This window comes from Labrus bergylta, chromosome 18 (genome assembly GCF_963930695.1).
Source record: "Labrus bergylta chromosome 18, fLabBer1.1, whole genome shotgun sequence".
NCBI classification, from domain to species: Eukaryota; Metazoa; Chordata; class Actinopteri; order Labriformes; family Labridae; genus Labrus; species Labrus bergylta.
The window spans coordinates 978758-994959 of record NC_089212.1 but is presented as its reverse complement, the minus strand read 5'-3'; the positions used below and the strand labels follow the sequence as shown (position 1 = coordinate 994959).

Here is a 16202-nt window from a genome sequence, read left to right as displayed (position 1 = left end):
GTTTCATGTTTAAATAACTAATAATCCTTTTCTGTCCTTCAGTTGCACTACAACTCAAAAACACTGAAGACGGAGTCCCCTAATGCCTCCCGCGGATCCTCTCTCCCGCGCACTCTCTCCAAAGAGTCCAAGCTGTATGGTATGAAAGATAGCGGCCCTCCCAGTGCTGTCCAAACCAAGACTAACTCGCTCCTACCTCCCCCGCCCCCACCTATTCCATCAGGTACTGAGCATTCCCTCATTTTAATTGCATGCCCTCGTACCATCTGTAATCACCATCACTAGACTGCCCCGCCTCTCTGATCTGTTGATTTACATCCACACGAGGACCCATTGAAGCAAATGCATGTGACTTCAATACTTTCCTTCGAGGCATGAATCCAGAGGGACTCTTTCAACAAATAGGCCCATGCATACTGATTCAGACAACAAAGACAACTTTAAAGGCTTAATATGTGATTTTTCATACTTAAATATAATATAAATTAAGTATATCCTCTGAAAATAATTCTGTGAGTCATGACTGTCTACAATGGGTGTAACACCCGAGTCCCACTGTCTGTGATGCTTTCAGAGTTTTCAGAGTCCTATCTTCACTTTGTTTACATCGTCGGGACGGCCGGCTCCTCCCCTCGAGTATAAAAGTTGTTTAATTGAGGGACTAGCGAAAAGAAGAATAACGTACTGTACTCACTGCTTAACTGTGTTTCTAGATCACGCTCATTTCAGGTAAATTTACATGCAGTGTGGAGATATGAGCATAATAAAGATCACTAGCATTAGCATGCTAACACAACAATGCACCGCAAGTTGTTTTGGTTTCATGCTGGTGCTCAAGGGCGACATCTACTGGATCAAAAAATCACATATTAAGCCTTTAAAATAGTTTGAAGGAATTCACTTTCTAAAGTATTGTTGACATAAAGTCCAGGCTGCAGGATGACTAAAACTCTGATGTGTCTTTGCAGCCAAAGGCAAGAGCAGTGGAGGAGTAAAGACAGCCAAGCTCTATGCCTGGGTGGCCCTCCAGACATTGCCAGAAGAAATGGTCATCAGCCCGTGTCTGCTTGACTTCCTGGAAAAAGCTCTGGAGACGATTCCTATCACTCCAATAGATAGGAATTATGCAGGTTTGCTTGTTTCACTAACTTGAATTCATTGATCCCCCTTGTGAGAGGGCTTGTGCATTAAAGTCTTCTTTTGTCCCAAGCATTTAAGGTGAACGTTGTTGTGTTTTTTTTGTGAACATCCCATTAGCTGTGGCTTCCCAGGAGGAGGACATGGGTCATTTTGATACTGTAGAGCAGATGGAGGAATCCACCACTTCCCTGGTTTCTTCTTCCACATCTGCCTACTCATCGTTCCCCGTCGATGTTGTCGTCTACGTCAGAGTCCAGGTACGAACAACTGAAGTGTTATCCTTGCAGCTCACTTTCTCCAAAGCATTTACAACATTAGATATATCAAAACGAAAGTTACGAATGTAACTACGGTTCTATGAATCCCTGCTGACCGCCATAGGCGGTGCTTAAAGCACTGAATATTCCCTTCGCGCATGCGCAGTTCGAATATCTATACCAACAATGTCACTTGTGACCCCTGGATGACCCGAGAGAGGTTCTGTTCCTATAGAATCTTCTCGCGGGATCATGAGGATTCTGAGTGACAGAGCGCTCTGGCAGTCATTCGGGATTCATAGAACCGTAGTTACATTCGTAACTTTCGTTCTATTTCATCCCTGCTGACCACTAGAGGCGGTGCTTAAAGCACTGAATGACTTACCAGCAAAGTCACGAGGAATCCTGCTTACCGTATTTTCCGCACTATAAGGCGCACCGGATTATAAGGCGCACCTTCAATGAATGGCCTATTTTAGAACTGTTTTCATATATAGGGCGCACCGGATTATAAGGTGCATAGAATAGAAGATACTGCAGTCAAACGTTTGACTGGGGTTGCGTTATGCATCCACTCCTCTTCTCCCAAACGTGGAGGGGAACTTTTCCCTGATTCAGTAAACACGTAGTAAAAGAAACAGTCTGATACCACTAAATCAAACGTTAGTGCATTCACAATATAGTAACTCTCGAAATTGTTCATTCATTAGTGCATTCACAATAACTCAACGTTGTTCAAACGTTAATGTGCATATTCACAATATCTCCCAGCCTTGTTCAGTTGTAAACACGTAAAAGAAACACAGTCTGATACCGCTAATTCAAACGTTAGTGCGTAACTCAACATTGTTCAGTTACGTATAACACGTAAAGGTCACTTTTTCAGTTCATTCCCCGTCCACGAATCCCTCGAATTCTTCTTGAACAGTTGGGCGAGTACGGCATCCAACATACCCGGCTCCCTCTCGTCATTATCCGAGGTCAGTGTCGCTGAGCGCCGTGTACAACCAGTATGGATCAACCAATTAACCAATTGATCCATATATAAGGCGCTCCGGATTATAAATTATTATAAATTAAAGGCTTTTAAGTGCGCCTTATAGTGCGGAAAATACGGTACTTACCTCATTGAGCAGGATTGGAGGACTCCAGCAGGAGGGTCACCCCCAGTGGATGGGGAGTGGCAACATTCACCCTGTAGAACCTGGAGAATGTGTTCGGCGATGCCCATGAGGCAGCGGCACATATGGCCTCCAGGGGTACGCCCTCAGGGCAGCCCACGATGTGGAAACACTCCTAGTAGAGTGGCATTTGACGCCGAATGGCAGGGGACAGTTACATGTCCCATATGCATGCCCAATAACATCCACGATCCAGTGGGAGAGGCGCTGTCTCGAGAGAGCGCAACCTTTATTAGGGCCGCCATAACAGAGAAAGAGCTGTTCTGACCGCCGAATGCCAGCAGTAGCTGTAACATAGGCTCTCAGGGACCCTACTGGGCACAACAGTTCTGGCTTTCCCCAGCCATCTCCCTGTGGGGGGTTAAACTGTGCCAGTCGTAAATTCTGGTTGAGGTGCGAACGTGCCAGCACTTTCGGAAGAAATGCTGTGTTCGGCCATAGAGTGATGCCTGAACCGTCCGGATTCCACCTCAGGCATAAGGCACTTATTGACAGGGCCTGTAACTCACTGACGCGCTTAGCTGAAATAATGGTCAATAGGAATGCGGTCTTACGTGACACCCACTTCAGCTCTGCCCGTGCCAAGGGCTCAAAGGGAGGCTGGCATAGGGCGTCCAGCACCAGGGTTAGATCCCATGTTGGAGTTCTTGGAACTCTAGCCCAAACAGCTCCCCTGGTGCCACCGGAACGCTCCTGGGGGTCCGCCTACATGCCTCCGTCAGGGGTGACTGTGCGATCCATACCTGGCGGCGAGTTTGAACCAGGAAGGACATCATCCTTCCAAGTTCCCTTGACATTAGGGCAAAAGCCTGCAATGATGCATCACTGAGGCTGACGGAGGAAGCCTCGACCCCTCCCTCCTGCAGGGAAGCAGAGAGGGCAAACATGAGGTGAGCCAAGGAGTTGCCAATACGGCCAGCACACGCGCCGGCATTATAAGCCCTGGTGAGAAGGTCATCTGTGACGCGACACTGGGTTCGAGGGCACCTGACAGCTGGCTGCAGTGCCTCCTCAGGAGACACAATGAGGGAGGCGATGGTAGGCTCTACAGCCGGCATCCGATCAAGGCCAACTCTTGCCGCCTTGTGCATGGCAGCCAGGGCTCGACTGTCAGCTGAGAGACGGGAGTGAGCCCCAGTATCTCTCCAACAGGCATGTAACTCTCTCAGGTATTCCTCTGAGGGGGGAACAACAAACGCGGTGGAGGCCCACCTGTGCCTGAAGAAAGCTCTTTCAGGAGCTGATTCAGCCTGTTGAGGTATTTCCAGCTGCAGGCGATCCAGGGCTATACGCATGGTGGCCTGCATGGAGCTGTCCCCACCCTCACTGAATGAGCTCTGAGTTGAGGAATGGGAGCCTGGCTCAGAGGTTAGGGAGGCACTGTCCCCCTCATCGTCATGGAAATGAGAGGCTGATGCTGCCTGGGAGAGGACATCATCCTCCGGGACCAGCATAGGCATGGGTAGAATGGCCACCTCTGCATGCTCCGACTTTGAGGTCTCCGACTGACGAGCTTGGAAGAAGGACCTCATCTCCGCCAGTTCAGCTGACAGTCGATCCACTTCGGAAGAAAGCTTACGTTCCGTCTTCGCTTTCTTCTTGAAGGGGGCAGCTGCAGCAGCGGGAGCAGCCCGTCGTCTTGAACGCCTAGGTTGGGCTGGAGGCAACTGGACTGATGCAGGGAGGTCACCCTAGCCTACTGAGGGCCCAACCTGCGCCAGTCTCACAGCTCTCAGTGCTCGAGGCATGTAGCTGCAGTTCATGCATGGGCTTTCCGAAAGACCCTCCCTCAGGTAGTCAGGACTGAGGTACATCAGGCATAGGTCATGGCCATCATCAGCCTGAAGAGAAACTCCACAGGCAGCACAATAATGACACTCGTCCATTGTGGCAGACACTACCGTAAGCTGAGGGAAGAGGGCATAAACGCCGCCTGCACAGCAGATGTGGGAGTGACTAGCTGTCACGACAGTGATTTGCTCCAGTTCGGATGCGACCGTGAACTAGGCCAACACAACCGTAAGCTGAGGGAAGGGGGCGCGGACGGCGCCTACAACAGCAAAGGTTTGAGTGACTGCTCCGTTTAACTTTAAATTGCAGTCAGCCCAAGCACGGATGCTACAGGCAATTTAGCATCACACCATAAACTTGGAGAGGGGGTGCGAATGATGCCTTCCCCAGCAGAGGCTTGATAGTAAATAATGGTAGCCTATAACTAGTTAGCTGCCGCTAGGCAAACAATTCCGGCACTGTAAGCCAGGAGAAGAGGGCGCGTACGCCGCCTACACCGGCAGAGGTTGCAATAATTAAACACAACAAAAGTAATGTACCCGTTCACTCAGCGCTTTAGAAACCACAGCTGGCTAGGGTAATAATACAGAGTTACAGAATAAACAAAGTAGGATACCCACCGGTACCGGGAGCGGGAAGCGCAACGCTGCCTTCACCGTCAAGGATTGTAAACACAAACTTAAACTTTGGCTAATTAGCTTCGGCGAACACAGCCTCTAATTTGCCAGGAAAGTTCAAGAAAACGAAACACATACCTTACGTCCGTAGAGGTCAGGTACAAACAAAACAAACCGCTCCCTAAAGAGGGTTGGACGGCCGTCGCAGCCCTTGGAGGGCGAAAACTTCGCTGCTCCGACCGACACGGCCCCAAGGCTACCAGTGACTGTTATTAAGTAGTTCAACAAATGTTGTTCTTTTCTTTTTCCTTCTAGTAAGTTCCATACAATTAGCTTTGGCTAATGCTGTAGGAGTAGATGCAAACTGCACGCGAGAAGAAAAAAGGAACAGAACCCCGGATGACACCGGAAGATATAACCTCTCTCGAGGTCCAGGGGTCACAAGTGACATTGTTGGTATACAAACTCGAACTGCGCATGCGCAAAGGGAATATTCAGTGCTTTAAGCACCGCCTCTGGCGGTCAGCAGGGATGAAATAGAACAGTTCATTACAGTTCATTACAGTTAAATAATGAGATAAATACGTTTTCAGATATGAATTCCCTATTTTTTTAATTTGAATGTAATCCTATGGATAGATCGATTGGCTTGTCAATCATTGTATTGAATTCTGTAAGATAATTATGATATTAGTTTATAGTTGTAAAGTTTTAGGACATGTTTTAGTCTTTCCATTGAGAAAAAACTTCAGGATGTACTAGCAACTCATCTTTCCACAAAAGCTGTTTGAAATAGGAAATGACCTATTTTAAATGCTGTGTCAGTGTTACATATTGCTCTTTTATTGCATGGAACCTCTGCTTTATTTTGTAGAATTATTTCACATAACTTTAGAATTCATTAATTTATTGACACTCCCAAAAATGTATGCAACTGTTTGAAAATTAAAAGGATTCAGACCCTTTCCAACATAGCAGACATCTTAACCTTTAGTGTACACGAAAGCAGATTTCACTTTTCACATTTTTGGAGCTATGTATGTTAATAAAATGTGACATAAAACAAAAACTAAATATAATCAATGGAGGCTATTTTCGTTTTGCTTTTCAATTATTAATTGGGTCTCCTCAGTCAGTTTGTTAAACATCAACATGTAAAGCCATGCATCTAGATATTTACACACCCTGCACTGAAGTACGATATTTAGACCAAATCATCCGTGATCATTTTTGTCCTCAGCCCTCTCAGATCCGCTTCAGCTGCCTGCCGATGTCCAGGGTGGAGTGCATGCTCAAACTTCCTTCTTTGGATTTGGTCTTCTCTTCTAACCGTGGAGAACTAGAGACCCCAACAGGAGCCCATCCAACTGAGGGATCTCATTCTCCTTCTTCCACTCCACCATCACAACATATCCCTAAACCACCTCCCAGTAAAGGTCTGTCGAGCATCACTGCTGAAATCACTTTCTTCCTCTATGATCATAGATCCTCATGACCAAAACGTTTGTATTCAATCACTTTAAAGTTGTTGTTTTTTTCTGTAGTGCATCTCAGACTGTATTGTTTATTTAGTCCAGACATATGTACAGATACTTTTCAGTTTGCTTTAAACAATAATTAAACTGTAGACAAACTAAATGGTTAATTAACTGCACTTATAAAGCTCCTGTCTAGTTTTCCCAACACTCAAAGCTGGAGGAGCAGCGAATCCAACTGCGACAAGTACACATTACAGTATATATAAATGGGGACATATTATGAAAAATCTACTTCTACAGTGTTCTTGAAAATATATTTGGGTAACCTGAGTGTCTACTGACCCACAAAATGTGAAATAAACCCATTCAGTCCTTTGTTTGTGGTCTGCATAAGTCTTACAACACAGAGACAAATGCTCCCTTTCAAATTTGCTCTCCTTGTGACATCACAGTGGGATTCTGGTAAAAAAAAAATCCCCTCCCCTCCCCTGATATCTACAACTATGAACTCCACCCCTAGCCTAGAACAAAACTTTTACACAGGTCCGCCATTTTTATTCTCGCTACAGAGGAGTGATGTCTACGGGGAAAACTCAGGGGGGGGGGGCTTATTGAATTTAAAGAGACACACACACCAAAACGGAGCGTTCTGAGAGAGCTGGTTTATACAGGGTCACAAACCTCTTCTGGTGCTTGATTCATGTTATATTTTGACCAAAGCACAGCACAGATGTTTCATTTAGACCACAGGGGACTGTTTGAAAAGGTGGAGAAGGGCTATAATATGTCCTCTTTAAAATGCATGAGATGCATTCACTTTTTAGAAGACATGTCACTTCTCTAATCAGCTCACTCCTCCCTGTTCTAAAACATATTATTGAAAGACATTTGTCATACAGGCTATTATTGATAGAGGACTTGCAAATGGGCATGTATTACATAATTAATACCAACTGTATGTGACTGCTTGTCTTAACTACTCTTTTCCACCCCTGTCTCCTTTCAGCATCACCACTGCTGGGGAGCCCTCTGGGCAGGAGCCGCCACAGCAGCAGCCAGTCAGACCTAACCGGGCCCCCCAGTAACTCCTCAGGCCTCAGCTTTACTGCCTGCATGTCTGACTTCTCCCTCTATGTTTTCCATCCTTATGGCGCTGGAAAGCAGAAATCTGCCGTCACAGGCCTGCCTCCTGGTCCAGGGCCCTTAGGTATGGAAGGGTTCATATTGGCTTATGGCACAGGGCTGCAGTGTCTCATGACATGCATAGTTTCTAACCTCATCACTAATATTGATTTTTGCAGAAACAAAATGTTATTGTTGTACATGTATAGCATACTCTTGTGCCACTTATTGTAGAATATTTAGTGTTATTCATCTGGTTCTTTCAGGTACTGTCGATGAAGAGCCTTCTTCAGTAACAGGAAGAAAAGACTCTCTCAGTATTAACCTGGAGTTTGTGAAGGTCAGCCTATCCAGGATGAGGCGTAGTGGGGGCCCCGTCTTCATTGAAAGCTTCATTCCTCCTAAAGGTGGTAAAATGGACACCACCCTCATCAACATCTCAGGTACGTTGTCAGCCCCAGATAAACACTTCTCATGCCAAAGACATGCCATAGATCATTCTGACTGATGGTGTGATTTTGAATGCCGTCCTTTGGTAAATCTCTTTCATTAACTTCCTGTTGCTCTAGCTCAAACAGGATAGGTCAGAGTATCAGTGACATTTTTGAAAGCCATTGCGGTGTGTTAAATGTTCACAGACAGCTTTATTGAGTCCCTCTGCATATTTATTTGGGATAATAAAACTGAATGTAGAGTGCAGAATCTTCGGGGGTTATAACATACAGTATTTGGCACAGTCAAAGAGCTTCATCGTCAGCTCTGTTGGAAACTTGATTTCACGTCACCTTGTTTTATACATGAAGTAATGAATGAAGCTTTCACAAGCATAGAAATGAGACTGAGGAGTATGACTGATTAAAACATTCACCTTCCCAATCCCCATAGATTGAATCTTTGGAGCATGTGCTCAAGTCAAACTTCACACTGAAGAGCCTTTTTCAAAGTTGTGCCTCACATATAATCAAACTTCATATTTCCCCTTAGCTGTGTGTGACATTGGCTCCGCCTCCTTCAAGTACGACATGAGGCGCCTGAGTGAGATTCTTGCCTTCCCAAGAGCCTGGTACCGTAGAAGTATTGCTAGACGCCTCTTCTTGGGAGACCAGACAATCAACCTTCCAGTTCCAGGTGATGTTTTGACCACTTACGTGTGTGTGTGTGTGTGTTGTATTTGCCTTATATAGATCTTCTTGCTGCTGTGGAAGCTTTAGAAAATGAAACGTATATATTTTAACATGGTCTTCAAGTACGACAAAGAATAAATCAAATGTTTGCACAGGATGAATGATTGACTGTATGTCAGCCTTCTTCGGTTTAATTGCTGAATGTATAGCTTGTATTCCTTTTTATTTCCCACCTGGCTGATCTTCCTTCAGCCGACAGTTCCTGTCTGCTCTGTGTTAACATTTTTACTGCTTTTTTTTCCATACCCTTCACCAGCCTCTGGCCCTGCCACCCCTGACTCGGCTGAAAACATCACCCAGCATCTGTCCCCCGAGTCCTGCCGGAAAGCTTACTGGAGGACCTGGGATGGAAGCACAGCGACGCAGCACATGCCTCAATCCCCCAACGTCTTTTCAGAGCACTCCACTGGAAGCAACATGTCTCCGGGGCTGGGTCACCTCAAGTCCCCTGCTCCTGGACGCACCAGGAGTGTGTCAGACTCGGCTGCTCCTAGGAGAGGTAATTAGCAACACTCCTGGTATTTCCAGTAAGAACTCAAATGTCATGCTTAGTTACCAAAAGACATGATTTTACTCTTTTGCTGCAAGTCAGGATGTGTTGAATACAGAAGAAGAGTTCAGATATCAAACAACATTTAAAAATAAACAATGCAGTGGTGCCATAAGATGCAGAATCCTGTCCGGATCATAACCTTTAATTCTTCTCTTCAAGATTCTGTGACAAAAACATCCACTCCATCCTTCAGTAAAAATGGAAAGGCAGCAGGCCAGCAGGGCTCGCCGTGGGAGACTCTGGTGGTATTTGCTATCAACTTGAAACAACTCACCGTCCAAATGAACATGAGCAACGTCATGGGAAACAATACGTAAGTGAACAGAGTGTGCACGCCTTCAGGGTAGAGGCTTTAATACCCATCTTGTTAAATCAGATTTATCTAAATAATGTACTACATTATGTATTTTTTTCAAATGTTTAATAAAACAAAATGACCCTCTACGCAAAAACATCACATGATGCAAGAGTTTAAAACAAATATTTCTGTATAAACAGACACCAGTTTCTTGGCCGCTCTAAGGGATTGTGCATAAAGATTCTTTGAACTTTTGCTAAAGATTACTCAGAATCTCAAATAGGGAAAAAACACGATGAAATGAGTCTGGGAGGGATTCATTAAGAATAACTGTTAATGATAAAACAAGCTTTATATGTAGATAATTGAGCTGTGTGCTTGTTTGAGTAAATCACATAAATGTTTTTAAGAAGGATCTATGGAGTAAGCAGAGGTGAAGGTATAAATGTAAGCTGAAAAATGTTCAGGACTTAACATTTTGAGAATCATTAACTCACCTTTAATGGAATATTCAGCTGCAATACTGCTGTACAACTATGTCTCTTGGGTCTCTCCCTGCTGCTACTGGTTCATTGATCAGTTGACTCTTACAGACTTGATTCATCTCTGATATGTGTGTTACTGTTTACCAAGGTAGATTGCTCTCAGAGCTTTACTCTTTACAGCTTGGGGAGGATTCAAGACATTCTAGATAAAACACTCTCATAACTAAGACAGGACTGTTTCATGAGCTCTATGTCATCATAAAGTAAAAATCATCTCTGCCTCTGGAAGTCTGTGGGCTCCCTGAGCATCATCTACGTCTCTAGACGTTTTCCTCTTCCAGTCAGAGAACACTAGCACTCTCCAGGTCTATGTTAAATAATCAGGAACTTCAAAATGTTCTTCCGTCATCATATAGTAAACATATACAGTAGCTGAGATTTCCAAACTGAGAACACATAAGATAAAGCCGCAGTAACCAGTGATGTTTCCAGTTAAAGTTCTCCCAATGAGACTCATTTATGTTTCATAGAGAGCACTTGTGCATTATTCAGCGGCATTTCAGGACTGCTCACAGTTGTGTTTACCTCTGCAGCTGGACCACCAGCGGGCTGAAGAGTCAGGGCCGACTGTCTGTAGGCAGCAACCGGGACCGAGAGATCAGCATGTCTGTGGGCCTCGGACGTTCCAAGCTGGACTCCAAGGGCGGGGTGGTGGGTGGTAATATAGACGTGAACACCCTGGAGATGGTCTGTAAGTAAACAAAGAATCAACCCTCACACGTATGCTGTTTTCCCCACAACTCATTAGCAGCTAATGTTCTAGCAGAGTGTGAATGTGCACCTGAGCCAGAGTTCAGTGTAGAATTTTCACACAACGCTCGGAGCCAGCAGTACAATACAGACTTCGATATAGACTCACATTTCTCTACTTTAAATGTATGAATAAATATTTACGTTTTGCATGGCATTTGGTGTGTAGTTAAACTAATTTAGAACATGCATGCATACATTACTTTTGTCAAATCATGCCTTTTATCCAGTTTGATTGCTACTTCCATGATATGTTGCCACTTAATTCTTCTATAAAGAGTTATTTAAAATAAAGTGTAATCCTATAACTTTAATTGGGATTTAGGGCTTAAAACAAAGAAACACATTGACAAAAACAAATGATTCACCAATGACTGTCTGTTTCCTAGCCCACATCTCTGAGCACCCCAACCAGCAACCTAGTCATAAGATCCAGATCACCATGGGATCCACAGAGGCCCGTGTGGACTACATGGGCTCCAGTATTCTAATGGGAGTTTTCAGCAATGCTGATCTGCAGCTGCAGGATGAGTGGAAAGTCAATCTGTGCACTATTGACACTAGCCTATCAGAGAAAAGGTATGAAATGATGTCATCAGGACCTTATCATAGAGCCTTCTTTATTAAGGTTGTCTACCATCTGAACCATGTTAAACTTTAATGTTCCCATGTCTCACCTTTTCCTTCTCTCCACATTCTCCTGCTGTGCTCCCAGTGAGATCTTTGTCCATGGAGACTTGCAGTGGGACATTTTCCAGGTGATCATTTCACGCTCCACCACACCAGACCTCATCAAGATAGGCATGAAACTGCAGGAGTTTTTCACTCAGCAATTCGACACCAGCAAGCGTGCCCTCTCTACCTGGGGCCCTGGCCCATATATTCCCCCCAAAACCCCCGTCATCAACAGTGAGAAAGGATCTGCAGAACTGTGTAAGTGTGCCCTTTTTTATACTGCAGACTGGCATGAAAAGGTATTCAGGCAGTCATACTGGTTACAGTGAACTAATTTATATGAGACTCATTTGTTATACTGATGTTAAGTTATGAACTGAATGTAATCAAACATGATCAGGTGATAATTCAAACCAAAAAGCTTAAGCAGCATGCATATACAAAGCACTTAATGCATCAAAACCTGAACATAGTAAATGAGAACTAGCTGCATGCTTCATGTTTTTTTATGCCTCCCTCTCCCTGCTTCTGTGTCTCCTAACTGTCTTTGTCACACAGATATGGATGCAGCACATCATCGCCACTGGCCTGGGGTGCTGAAGGTAATCGCCGGGTGCCACATCTCCCTCTTCCAAATGCCTCTTCCTGAGGACGCTGTGCAGCTGGGCGGTTCAATGAGCCTCCATGGCAACCACATGACCCTGGCCTGCTTCCACGGACCTAACTTCCGCTCCAAGTCGTGGGCTCTGTTCCACCTGGAAGAGCCCAACATCGCCTTTTGGACAGAGGCACAGAAGATCTGGGAGGACGGTGGGACAAAATGTTCTTCTATTGTATAGATGGAATAGAAATATGATCTAAACATATGAAATATTGGTGTTCAGATGTATAATGTACACTTTAGCACTAAGTATTATTTCTGTCACACCCAGGCTCACAAGATGATTCTACCTACATTGTTCAAACACTGGATTTCCATCTTGGTCACAACACGATGGTGACGAAACCTTGTGGTGCACTTGAAAGCCCGATGGCCACTATAACCAAAATAACCCGACGGCGTCATGAAAACCCCCCACATGGTGTCGCCACAGTCAAAGAATGGTTCAACTATGTCACTGCCATGAGGAATGAAGGTAACCATGTTCTGCATAATACCTTTTAATTGTGTTTCTTAAATATATCACATTTATATACTTTCTCTTTTCAACCAATACCAGTGCAGTATTTACCAGTTCAAGTTATAAGTATGCCAGACTGATGTGGAAGTTCAGTAATTATATAAAAATGTGTAAAATGTACTTTCCTTGATAATTAAGTATTTAAAAAATAGGAAATGAGTGCAGCAGATGACTTTATTGTGACTATCTTCTCAGGCTCTGTGGAAGTCTGTCTGCCTTCCTTTGCAGCTGCTGCCTGTTATCATAAATGCAAAATAAGTTCAGACGATGTTTACCAAAGCACAGACGTGTGAACGAGACTTTCAGCTTAAAAAAATATATATATATATATTAAACACATCTTATCTCTTGTTTCAGAGTTGAACCTGCTCAGGAATGTTGAAGCCAACAACCAAGAGAGCGGAGCCGCTGCCAAAAGCTCCAGTCTGCTGAGCAGCTTCCGGAGCTCCTCTAGCTATAACCATGAAACTGAGACAATCTTTGCTCTGCCAAGAATGCAACTGGATTTCAAGTCCATCCACGTCCAAGATCCTGATGAACCGTCTCTAACAGGTAGGACCTGATCTCAGAAAATAATGTGACATAAAGGCACATAAGGGAATAAAAGTAAACAAAAGCAATAACGCATTAGTTCAGGTTTTGCATTTAAGAGTCAGACTTGAATCTTTTTTCATAAATAGTCAGTAAATCTTTGTTCATTGACTGTCTCAGCACTATGTCATCAATTTGCTGCAGAAATCAGTTATTGTTTTCAACCTGGTTCAAAGTAACTGCCCTCTCCTTTGGCTTCCTGCAGACTCCTTGTATACACAAAGCACACAGTCTCTAATGTTCCATTAAAGCTTGAGCTATTTCTAGTTTCCTATTCACACTTTTTATGGAGAACATGAGCTCCTACCCTCAAAGCAAAAATGTACATTACCAGTTCTAACAGGTAACAGTCTGATCCTGTTTGTTCACGATCAACCTGTACCTGTTCTCCATCTGTTGCATAGTTTGACTTTGCTGAAAGACAAGTTCCCCTTGGGACGCACTTAAGTCAAAGTTGAGGCTGACAGCATAACGAAAGCGCATTTCAATGCTGAAGTAAAATGTACAATGCTGAATCATTAGCATCATTGATTTGAAGTAAATTCAATTGATTTGTGTTCCAGACTCCAACAGCAAGCCCAAAGTGGAGTGCAGCGTGGTGACAGAATTCACAGACCACATCTGTGTCACCATGGACGCGGAGCTCATCATGTTTCTTCATGACCTGGTGTCCGCATACCTGAAGGAGAAGGAGAAAGGTTCTTCACAACACTCGTTTATCCATTCAGTCAGAGATTAACTCAGCAGTGTGGAACGATGTTCACCCGAGTCATCATCAACGCATCTAGCAATAAAATGATTCTATTAAAAGATAAAAAGAACCTACAAAGCTTCTTGCAAGAAGCCAAGTAGAAATAATAAGATGAACTACATCTGTCAGCTTGTGTTCCTTTGAATCTGTTTGTATGCTGTTGATCTCATTTGAAAACAGCATGAAACCCAGGAAGCTGTGTGTGTTATTTTCACAAGGTGGGGGGTCAGAGAGCACAATGCAGGCAGCACTTTAATGGGATTTCTATTGTTAGATTGTAAATGATTAGAAATGCTGCACTTTTTACTCAAGTTACCAGGCGTTCTTCATACAAATGTAAATAGTGCTACACCTTTATTCTATTTATTTTGCAGCTAAGGAGAAAGCAAAAGGCAAGCTGTCATCAGTTAGTTTAATCTTGATAGTAGGACACATGGGGATTTCATTTCTTTATCCTTCTTATCAAGGTGTTAGTTCTGCTTGCATGGATATTTATGAAAAAAGAATGTTTGATGTTGTTAAGAAATGTTTTTTGCCATATTAACAAGAAAACATCAGAGCAGTGCATCGTGGGAAACAGCCATGTCATCGTCTTCTTCCTCTGCTTGTGTCCTCAGCCCTTTTCGCTCCACGGGCGTTTATGGCTCGGCCTGGCCAGAAGAGCCCGACGGCCCTGCATGACGACAGCTCCTCAGACAAGGACAACGATGACGGCATTAACTACACCACCGTGGACTGGAGGGAGTTCATGTGCAACACCTGGCACCTGGAGCCCACTCTCAGGTCAGCTCCACCTCATCGCACCACAAGCACTTGTAAAGTTTCTGGACGCATGACCTCTCATGTGACGGAGTGAAAACGAGTCATAATGCTTATTGAAACAAACAAGTGAGCCTCTATGACAGAGTGCTCATAACACATTTTTTATAGTTACTAATTGACATAGCACTCGTCTCCAAATCAAAAACACATGTAGTCAGTAATGTGTTGAGCCTTGACAAACCTGCATGTCTCCTCTGTTTCAGGCTCATCTCCTGGACCGGACGAAAGATCGACCCAGTTGGTGTGGACTACATCTTACAAAAGCTGGGCTTCCACCATGCCAGGACTACAATTCCCAAGTGGCTGCAGAGGGGTGTGATGGATCCGTTGGACAAGGTTTTGTCAGTGCTGATCAAGAAGCTGGGCACCGCCCTGCAGGATGAGAAAGAAAAGAAAGGCAGAGACAAAGAGGATCACTGAGGAACACTCATACCACTGTATTCAAGCTGTGCAAACGTTCTTTACGCTCACAACACTGGATTACAAAGGCTGATGAAAATACACATTGTGAAATTCAGCATAGTTGTTTACTGTGGTCCAAACCACTAGCGACTCTGACTGAAGCGTTTTGCACCAATCTTATTTTCTGTATATTATGAACAAAGTAGCAAATATTAGTTTTTATTTGACAGCTTTAATTGTAAAACCCTGCCTCTTTTACCTGTTGTTAATGACCTTTCTGAAATCGTTTGAAAGTTTATTTTAAGGCTCACAAATATTTCATGAGAAATGATTTCTTAAACCATTGCCTTCATTGTTTCCCATGGAACACGTGCTAGATATGCTTGTGTAGTATTAAGATATTTAAGAATAGTTCAGTGATGGTGTTCTTGATTCTTTTTTTATTCTTTTTTTTTTTATGTGAACAAATAAATTCTGTGAGGTTACTGGACATCAACCACTTTGTCATGAGGATGAAATAAAGTTGTAATTATAATTTTAACCAAGACTACTATTTATGGTTATGTAAAATGCAAAGTCTATAACATGTATTAGCTTGTTGTGTCAAGCTTCATTTTGTCTTTACTTTTTTAAAAATTCAAACAGCAGAACCAGTGTGTATAATACCTTTCTCAAATGTGCTGATTTCCTTACTTACCAGTAATAAAAAATATTGCCATTTAATTAAAGATGAAGTTTGGCGTTTTCTTTTGAAGTGTTACAACTTGTTTTTTAAGGACAGTAACTTTCATTTTACAAAGACTCCATCCAATGATTTTAGCATCAAGATGAGTTTTCCTGTCAAGATTATTTCTACTCACTCAT

The 16202-nt window shown here is 43.6% G+C and overlaps 1 protein-coding gene across 1 annotated transcript in view; it reads left to right on the top strand.

Moving 5' to 3' along the window:
- Positions 1 to 16066, top strand: part of kiaa1109 (KIAA1109 ortholog) — a 75776-nt gene extending 59710 nt beyond the window's left edge. The window contains exons 74-91 of the mRNA XM_020644623.3: positions 43 to 223; positions 969 to 1130; positions 1258 to 1397; positions 6227 to 6422; positions 7471 to 7671; positions 7853 to 8029; positions 8571 to 8714; positions 9027 to 9269; positions 9483 to 9636; positions 10700 to 10857; positions 11306 to 11495; positions 11632 to 11849; positions 12150 to 12401; positions 12524 to 12727; positions 13130 to 13324; positions 13927 to 14061; positions 14732 to 14897; positions 15140 to 16066. Of these exons, the coding sequence (XP_020500279.2) occupies positions 43 to 223; positions 969 to 1130; positions 1258 to 1397; positions 6227 to 6422; positions 7471 to 7671; positions 7853 to 8029; positions 8571 to 8714; positions 9027 to 9269; positions 9483 to 9636; positions 10700 to 10857; positions 11306 to 11495; positions 11632 to 11849; positions 12150 to 12401; positions 12524 to 12727; positions 13130 to 13324; positions 13927 to 14061; positions 14732 to 14897; positions 15140 to 15356 (3333 nt within the window). The 3' untranslated portion in view covers positions 15357 to 16066. The remainder of the gene's footprint in view (positions 1 to 42; positions 224 to 968; positions 1131 to 1257; positions 1398 to 6226; positions 6423 to 7470; positions 7672 to 7852; positions 8030 to 8570; positions 8715 to 9026; positions 9270 to 9482; positions 9637 to 10699; positions 10858 to 11305; positions 11496 to 11631; positions 11850 to 12149; positions 12402 to 12523; positions 12728 to 13129; positions 13325 to 13926; positions 14062 to 14731; positions 14898 to 15139) is intronic.
- The last annotated feature ends 136 nt before the right edge of the window (positions 16067 to 16202 follow it).